Consider the following 9,623-nt stretch of genomic DNA (forward strand, 5'->3'; position numbering starts at 1 on the left):
AGCTGTGAATCTATCATCAGTGTGCAGCTGATTTACTCGTGGAAGTGAGGCAGGGTGAATTCGGAGTAACATCTCCGACCTTCCAATGTCAAATATAAAGGCGGCCGTGAATAAGAGGGCGTCTATGAAATCGATCAGCTGCTTTTTCTAAAAAAAGAAAATAAAAAACACATAACGTTTGGGATCTGTACATGAATATAGCGAATAGGCCGCAAAAAACCACGTAGAACTACAAGATTCAATTTAAATCTGGTCCGAGCTGAATATGACTTTGCATTTTATTGGGCAACGATGTTCCCTCTCTGTGGAATACCATTGTGGGCCATTTCGGACTTTAAACATCTCATTCAGATGTAATACATGGGAAATATTATTGGATGCAAACTGTATAAAAAGAATGATTAGAAAGAAATTAGATTCACTTGTTAAATTAAATCAACCTTTTGCACTCAGTACGTTTGACATTCTGGTGATATTGTTTTGGACAAGCTTTAACATTTATGGGTTGGCGTTTGAATTGGTGTGTTTTTTTTGTTTGCTGGCCTCGGCTAGGCCAAATTTATTCCAAACTCATGGATTCCAAAGAGATTCGGCTCATTAAAATCGAGGCTCAACCAAATTTTAGGACGGCGATAGCAGGCCCCCAGTGAAATAAGGAGGTTGTGAATTCATACCTCCAGTTCTTCACATTCTTGTTAAACAATTACGGTTTATAAACACGGTGCAAGGGGGGGTGGGGGGGTTGGTGGGGAGGGAAAGAGATCTCACTTCTTTCCAAAAATGAGCTGTCTGAAATGAACACATTTACAACCGTTCCTTGTGTCACGCGCTCTCCACTTCGTTTGTTTCCTGACTCCTTTTGAAATGTTTCAATGGATGGTCCGCCCAACGTTGACACTTCGGGACAGATCCCATAACGCCTGACTTCATATTTTCGATCTTAATTATACATCAAACAAGCCTAAACGCCCATGTTCTGCCCGTACTGGTATGTTTTTGTGCAAATCTGAAACTTTTATTACCCAAACACAATTTTTTTCATGCAAATTACTTGGAAAGGGCATAATAAATAAAATAAAAGTAAGAATATCAGGAGCTGCTTTCCTGAGTGGTTAAATGAAGAATAATTGCTTGTGAAAAGTCACCCCAGTGGCATTTTGTTGTCTCTTCGATCATTGTCCTTTTCCACTATTATTGAAGACTTTTTTTTGAAGTTTAAAGGACAGCGGACCGAGCGGTTCTTTTCAATTTCTGTTATTCAAGGACTGTTGCCTGGTAACAAATACTCAACAAATCACAAGTGTATTTTACGTTAATCAGGAATATTCCAGTGTATCAGTGGGAACTTTTTTTTTAATAGCCCGATACAAATTAATGACGCCCATCCCTCTGTTCGGTCTTAGCAATGTTAGTCAAACAAGATAGATCTGTTAATATGAGACAATTTAATTAAACTGCACGTGTGAATGCAATAGGTTCAAGCATTTGAAACGTGTGTTTGAACGAACGCTATTACATTTTTGAGAATACGGTTGTGTTTTTTTTCTATCATGTTCCCACTAAACAAAGCTTTAGTTCAAGTTCTCTTTAGAAGCTGTGACTTTGAGTGGCGATTGTAAAGTCGACAGGCTAGCCTTGGTATCAGATACAATGACTTTAACTGAGTGTTACAATCTGTACGTTTACGGTGAAGATGAACCACGGTCCCAAACTCTAGAATGGGGGAGGCATCAAACTGCCAATTCTCCCAAAAGCATTTTCTTTTTTGTTTTACTTTTTGGTAAACATTCTGACACTTAGTGGAGAAAAATAAGTTTGGAAAGTTAGTGTCAGTTGCATGCAAACTCAGTTTAAGTCGAAGAAAGGGGGGAAACTCATCATAATTCTGGTTTACATATTTCACCATCAGTCGAGGGAATTATAACAAGACGGATCAAACATATACGATTTTTCGGAAGCAAAAAGAGTTTGCATTAAAATTTTAATTTAACTAACATATTTGATCTCGAATAGAAGTAACACGCATTTTCTTTTGCAATGAAACTTGTCATTTATTCAGCTTTCCGCTAGGAATTTTCCAAGAAGGTTTGAATTGTTTTCCCGGTGTTTGACGGGTTATGTGGAATTAATAAGAAAATCAAAGGAAAGGACTCCAAAAACTAGGCAGCAGACTCGGCCAAAGCAGCGCACCATTGTCCTCTGATGTTCTTTAGAAACTGCAATCACAAAAGAGCAATTTTGTTACATTCGCATTTTTTACACCGACTTAAGCAGCACAGACAAAGCACTTTGTCACCCGAGTAGAATAAACGGATTCAAAGGATTTCCCTTAAATAGACTAATTTTATACTTGAATTATGAAAGTAATGTTCAGGTAACAGTCGGCGCTCTGCACCCAGCCGCTTAATACCTCTTAAATCCTTACACGTGTCTCGGCTAGTCGGAGCAATTTGACCTCATTATAGGCTCATAACCACTCTCATTCCCAGGATTACTTCATGAACAATGAAATTTTATTGGTCATAATTATCGAAAATAATATTGTAACGAGGGCCATGCGATGTGGGCGCGCGCCTTGCATCATTCCGCCTGGCTTAGACATTCTTTCATTTTATTTCACTGGAATCATTGGCTTTTTTCTAGCTCCCTGCTTCTGTAATATCGTTCACTCGCTTTATTAGTACAATTACAAAGCTGCTGGCTGATGTGATTGAGGCTCCCTGACCTCCATTCAGCTAACTCGCTGAAGAACGTCTCTGCTTCAAGCTTTATGACAGAGGCGCCTGGCTCTTTATGAGCGACCACTCAATTTCACATGCTTCCTTTCTGACTGTCCATTCCCTCCGAGGAAATCAGGTGATCTGAGGGGAAAATAAATAAGAACACATTTAACGTTCTTAACACATTTCAGAGGGAAATACGGTTGTGCGTTCGAGTACCCGAAATGGGAGCGATGTGGAATACAGTTGGTGTATGTTTAAAGAGACAGGGCTAGGCCGACCTACCTCTGGTTCTAAACACAGCCCAGATCTACCCCTTATACTTTTATGAAGCATCTTATGGCTTTGCCTTGATGTTGAGTGTAGTGAATGAAATTGACACGGGAACAAACCAACCCTGCTGCTGACTTTATTTGCGGAAATGCTGAACAATACTTTGGGGCGTTCAAACTGGCGAGAAAGCACATGGACCTTGTCTGAGGAAGGTGGGAGGTTTGAAAGATACATTGACTAGATCTGGTTTTCGTGACAGGGTTGAAATGGGCAAATAATAGCAAGTGTAATATAGAACATAGAACATAGAAAGCCACAGCACAAACAGGCCCTTCGGCCCACAAGTTGCGCCGATCACATCCCCACCTCTAGGCCTATCTATAGCCCTCAATCCCATTAAATCCCATGTACTCATCCAGAAGTCTCTTAAAAGACCCCAACGAGTTTGCCTCCACCACCACCGACGTCAGCCGATTCCACTCACCCACCACCCTCTGAGTGAAAAACTTACCCCTGACATCCCCCCTGTACCTACCCCCCAGCACCTTAAACCTGTGTCCTCTCGTAGCAACCATTTCAGCCCTTGGAAATAGCCTCTGAGAGTCCACCCTATCCAGACCCCTCAACATCTTGTAAACCTCTATCAGGTCACCTCTCATCCTTCGTCTCTCCAGGGAGAAGAGACCAAGCTCCCTCAACCTATCCTCATAAGGCATGCCCCCCAATCCAGGCAACATCCTTGTAAATCTCCTCTGCACCCTTTCAATGGCTTCAACATCTTTCCTGTAATGAGGTGACCAGAACTGCGCGCAGTACTCCAAGTGGGGTCTAACCAGGGTTATGTTAAATTATTGGCATTGAACATTTAATGCAATAACGCAAGACAAGAGGGCACCATCTTAAGAGGAGTAGTCGAACGGAAAAGCAGTTTTCTTGGTTCCGATGTATCTTCACTTTGTTGGAATTTATTCTTGGAGGTGGTATCCACTTTACATTGGCGATGAGTGAGGATAGTGTGAATAGCCATGTACTTGAAGCTCTGTAGTTGCACTTCTTCGGGGCTGGGGTATATAGAGTGTGAAACCGATTTAAAAGAAATTACAATGTTCTCATTATAGAACAGTGTAGCTCTTGTTGTTAGCACGAAATTAGCACAATTGACTGAAATTTTACTGACGCTGTCCAAGAACCTTATTTGGACGATTATGATTTTCAGATTATTTGCCTGCATGTTAGTCAGTCACGGAATTTCTCGTTGGAGGTCCTTTCATGAAAGCCGTGTAAAGCCCCAAGTTGACCCGCTCGGACCCTGGCGCAGACCAAAAATCGCTAATTATTGTCACAAGATCCAGGATTAACGCATTGCTCGGATAGTTAGCTGCCTGCTAACATGCACTAATCTGGAATCCAATAAGCACTTATTAATTGAATGATAATCGCAAACAAATAGCGCAATCATCATCCACTCTGTTAATTCATAAATGTGAGCAACCCACCATAAATAATCTTAGTCCACAGTGCACGTTCTTTTTGTTCAAAAACGTATCACAATTATTAAAAGTATCGCAGTTATTGGATTTAATGGTAACAAGATAATTGAAGATACTTGTATTAAAATAAATGTTAAAATCATTGGGTAGATGGAAAAGTGACAGTTTCCATTGAGTATGTGCTGTCAATCCAGAAAGCTGAAGTTCTGCAGCGTGCTGACATGTGTGTTAAGCAGTAGTCTGAATGTGTCAGTCTGCGAGGCTGGACTGTGCCGTTTAACGGGCTTCTTTCTGCCAATAGAAAGGCAACGAGGTAACTCTGCAACAAATGCTGCGGGTTTGTTATTGTTTATTAATGGTGAAATATCTCGGATATTCTCCTGTCAGCTGGATGATTCGGTATGGATTAAAGTCTTATGCCGTGTAACAATCAGCCATCCAAGGGACACTTGCTCAAAATAACCATTTGTTATTGATCGTCGAATTTCAGCACTTTTCATATTATTTACCCAGTAGGAATTAATACTTAAAAGGGAATTTCCTCGTCACGGGTATGTTTCCAGTAAGAAGCACACTGTTGTTATGTCTACCTAGGATACATCTGAAAAGCTTAATTATGAATCTGCATCACATTTCCTAAGATCAGTTATGTAACTATTGATCATTCATTTGGTTATAATGGGCACATTGCTTGTAGTAATGCTGTCAGGGATTAATGCATGAATCGTTTGTAATGATCTTGGCGTACATTTAAAATCATTGCCCTCGATTTTATTCCTTTTATTCGAAGCTGTTCCAACCTGTAAGCGCTTCACCTGCAACCCCATCCATTGTAAAGAAGGCAGACGGGTCATAAAGTGTACTCGCGCAATTGCGCTAAAGTCTCTGGACCCACGACCCTTCAGCCATTGTCACGGGATTTAAAATCGTTTTGAACCGACTCACTGGGGAAGGGAATAGCTTCTTCCCGTCACACTTGCTAAATCGTTGCGAGATGGTGTTTATACATGTGCATTTGAATATAACAAAGTGCAGAAAGCGATGTACTGGATGTAAATAACTCAGGCACTGAAAGGATGTCAAATACTCACTTCTTGGTGATATCATTAAGTAACTGAGTTCAATGCCAGATATTTTGATTTAGTTACAGTCAATAATTTGTCTTGTTTTTGGAGCACATTTGCCAAGCGGCAGAACTATCATAGTTAATGGGGGGGGGGGGGGGGGAATAATGGAACAAAATTTAAACTGATACAATATTGGAAAACTCATGACATGAGGAGAATTCATTTATTAGCTTTTCAAAAACAAAATTAGGATGACACGAAGAATCCAGAGATTGAAACTATTCAGTAAGATACAATGGAATGGTTTTTACTTGGACTCTAGCCATCTGCGTATCTTAAAAAAAAACACGCCGCTAAAGATTCAGAAAGTGTCACTGGAATAAAATATCCCCTTTTCCACTCAGTCAGTCAATTGAAAGTAATTTTAAATCTCATGACAATGGTGCTGTTATCGGCAGCTGGTTAACTTGCGCCTGTGCACGTCTTAAATCAGCCCTTTACGCACGGAGCAAAACTACAAAACACTCACTTAAAAAGTTTTTTGTTTCTTGTTTTGTCAGACTTTGATAGTGTGTCTCAAGGGGTTGCCTGACAAATGGGGAAATGTTGATCTCCGGCTCTCTTTATAATCACGTGTTAATAGTTCACTGGCAACATTTTTTTAAAAAGCCTTGGATAAGGACGCACACGTGGGTGACGTTCAGACCAACCATCGCTGGAGACCCTTTTGTTTAGCCTCCAGACATAAAGTACCTTCTGACTCCCTGCCTGCCGCAGTGTACACTGAACCCAGCAACCAGCAAAGCCAGTCTGAGCCAAGAAGAATACACACACAAAATGTCTCGATCGTTTTACGTTGATTCCTTGATCATCAAAGATTCTTCAGTGCGACCCACTCCTGTCCTGAACGATCACGGCCAAGACTTCCTGATTCCCATCAGTGTCCATTCTCCCACTATGATGTCGGTTTCTGGCCCCGTCTGCCCGTCCAGAAAGACGGGCACTTTCTGTGTCTGTCCCCTCTGTGTCACGTCCCATCTCCACTCGTCCCGCAGTGGAATCCCCCTGCTGAAAAGCCAGTTCCCAAACGGAGACCCCTCGTACTGTCAACGAATCAACCAGCAGTCAAGTCCTGGACTCGGGCATCCACCTGTTTGCACGCCCACTTACAGCGTAACAGACCCCAGGAGATACCACTGTCTTACCGTGGGTATGTACATCTGTTTGAAACTGTCAGCGCGCCAGATACCTGAGCACAGGTTGCGATCTTAGCCAGATAGATGCGTTAAGAGAGGGATCACGGTTTACTGCCAAAAGCTCTGCTGTTTCATTGAAACTGTATCGATTAGAATAATCTAACCATTCAGAAGACTTTGATATTGTTTTGAAGCGGGGTTGCTGTTGTCACCGTGGGCAACAGGTTTAAAACTATTACCAGGAAGGTGAGCGGTTAGTAAAGGATTTATATTATGAACGTATCTATCAGAAAGATACAAGAAAGGTGAAATTTTAGGGTCCAGCTTTATAAAAATGGAGCAAAACAGAACACGGACGCAGCAGCTATTTATAAAAAGTAATTTCATAACTGTACATAACTTATTTTCAGAGATTGGAGATATGGGTTACATTCTTCTATTGGCGCGTTAGTACTTTTTTTTGCAAACTGCCTTTCCATATTTTCCTAATGTTGTATTATGGACACAGGTCCTGAAAATAACAGTCACTTACAGAACGGGAAACGTATGAGAACGGCTTTCACCAGTACACAACTCTTGGAGCTCGAGAGGGAGTTCGCCTCCAACATGTACCTGTCGAGGCTCCGCAGAATTGAAATTGCAACCTATCTGAACCTCTCCGAGAAGCAAGTCAAGATCTGGTTCCAGAACCGGCGCGTCAAACACAAAAAGGAGGGCAAGGGGACCCCGCGGAATGCGCATAGCGCCTGCAAGTGTAGCAGCCAAGGGCACTGTCTGCGCTCCGAGGATGAGGAATCCCTCTCCCCAATATCATCTGGCAAAGAGGACAAAGATATGTCACCCGCATAGTTACCATGGACAGATCTGCAGTGTTTAAACGTTTACAGACATTTTCAATCCTGTTTTCCTTCAACGCACTTAATATTTGCTTAAGATTTTAAAAGAAATTCCCCTGGTGCAGTGTTGTGATTGCAATCGGTTGCCTTTGCCTGCTCACTCTCCTGCTATGAATGGATTCATTGTAGAATGTTTCTATGAAGGAACACGCTGCAGTTTCATGCTCATCCCGGGTTTGCTTAAAATATGGGGTTAACATCATTTTGTATGAATCGTTTCAAGGTTTTTTTTCTCTCCAAGCGCAATGGTGACGCAATATCCATACACCATTTTTAAAAAGTTCTGGAGTGTTCTCTATAAATAATGTATTTTCAGCCTCTGTTGACTTCTGTAAAAATAATAGACACCTGTGTAAATGCACCAGACCCTTAAAAACAATTGTAGGTTGAATGGGAAAGAATGTAAATAGCTAGTTGCTTTGATACCTTGTTGTAAAATGTCACAGTTGAAGTTCACTCGTTGTGAATAGTTTTATATGACATTTATATTTATATTTATTTAAAATAAAACGTTGGAATGTTTGAAGAAAGCTGTTCATTTTGTTAGTTAGACTCAATTTGGTGGAGATGGAGATTCATGGAAAGAAGTGAAACACACAAGTAACATTCCCATAATTTATCTCTTCCTGGGTTCATTCATCCTGCATTTTTCTCATCACGGAAACTAATGGTTTCCAGACAAGCCATTTCATAGATTGAGACAAACTCTTCCATTTACCAAAGTTTTGCTGTAAACAGAAAGCAAATTCAGGGAAGTGCTGGATAAAGTAAAACAATCACACTTTCACAGAGGAAGGATGAGTGTCTGTGGGGGGGGGGGGGGGGGGGAAGGTCACATGAACCCATCAACTGGAAAATAAAGTGGCCCTTGTTTTAAAAGTTAAGAGACCAGTAATTCTAAAGGACAGATTGTTTATCCGCATTTCATTATGAGTGAGGGCGAGAGAGAGAACCACACAATTCCATCAGTGATAGATAATGGATTTTAAAAAACCCATCCCGCCACAAAGAAAGTACTCCAGTGCAAAACCTCAGATGCCTGTCAGATGGCACATGCTGTATATAACCCCAAATCCGCTGGTGAAGGTAGCAGATGACAGCGATATTATCTACTTCAACTGTTGCGTAAAACAAATAGATCTGTTCAGTTGACCCATCCCCCGCCCCTCAAAAATTTCGGAGTTATTACTGGCCCTAATAAGTGATGGATGGACTATCTCTAGCCCGCCTGAATTTCGAAATGGTCGCTGACCTCCATCATCACTTGTAACTTCACACCTGAGACAACAAACATTTCCGACCATTTTATTCCTTCTGGGTATTTTAAGTAGGTGGCACACGCGCCCCGAGCTCCAGACGAGCTGCCCTAAGGCAGAATTAGAGTAATGTTTCCAATGAAAACCAGCTAAGTTATTGGGGGAGGGTGCTAATGATCCGAACAATGTCTGTTTGTTTTTATAAGTGGAATGATAACATCTACTAGAGGTTAGCTACAAATTCAACCAATGTATTTTGTTCTACTTACTAAGATAGTATCATCATTTGAATGAAGGTGATTTGAATATACTTCATACATTCAAGAGGAAACCAATGATTTCTGGAAAGTTGAGTTTATTTGGAAACAGGTCTATCAAGAAACAAGTAACATAATTTCAATAAAATGTGGCTATTTTCAATTATGGTTGCAGTGAAAAGCGATATTTACAAATAGGTCAGAAAATACAACATCTACATTTTGTGTCGATTTCAAAAAGATCACAAACGCGGGAATAGGATGCTACCGCTTTAAAACGAACCCTAACTTTACAGAAGATTCGCAATGCAGGTAGGAAAACGGGTTCTATACGAGACGGTGGTATTTAAATATATTAAATCTCAGCTGATGGCTCCTGTTAACCATCTTTTAAATGCATATCGAAATGGCTCCTATAACTTGCACTTGGACTTTTTGTCGTTGTTCGGGCCAGGCACGGCTGTCAGC

The 9,623-nt window shown here is 41.0% G+C and overlaps 1 protein-coding gene across 1 annotated transcript; it reads left to right on the top strand.

Annotated features, from left to right (window-relative positions):
* Positions 1 to 6,387: 6,387 nt before the first annotated feature.
* Positions 6,388 to 7,595, top strand: gsx2 (GS homeobox 2). The gene is made up of 2 exons (XM_078220588.1): positions 6,388 to 6,760; positions 7,255 to 7,595. The coding sequence occupies exons 1-2, from the start codon at positions 6,388 to 6,390 to the stop codon at positions 7,593 to 7,595; spliced, it is 714 nt and encodes a 237-aa protein (XP_078076714.1).
* The last annotated feature ends 2,028 nt before the right edge of the window (positions 7,596 to 9,623 follow it).

This window comes from Mustelus asterias, chromosome 1 (genome assembly GCF_964213995.1).
Source record: "Mustelus asterias chromosome 1, sMusAst1.hap1.1, whole genome shotgun sequence".
Classification (NCBI taxonomy): domain Eukaryota; kingdom Metazoa; phylum Chordata; class Chondrichthyes; order Carcharhiniformes; family Triakidae; genus Mustelus; species Mustelus asterias.

Excerpts from the sequence above, each read along its gene's own strand:
- gsx2 (XM_078220588.1), top strand. The coding sequence starts at position 6,388 with ATGTCTCGATCGTTTTACGTTGATTCCTTGATCATCAAAGATTCTTCA. Across the intron at positions 6,761-7,254 it reads ATACCACTGTCTTACCGTGG|GTCCTGAAAATAACAGTCAC; the intron begins GTATGTACATCT and ends TTATGGACACAG.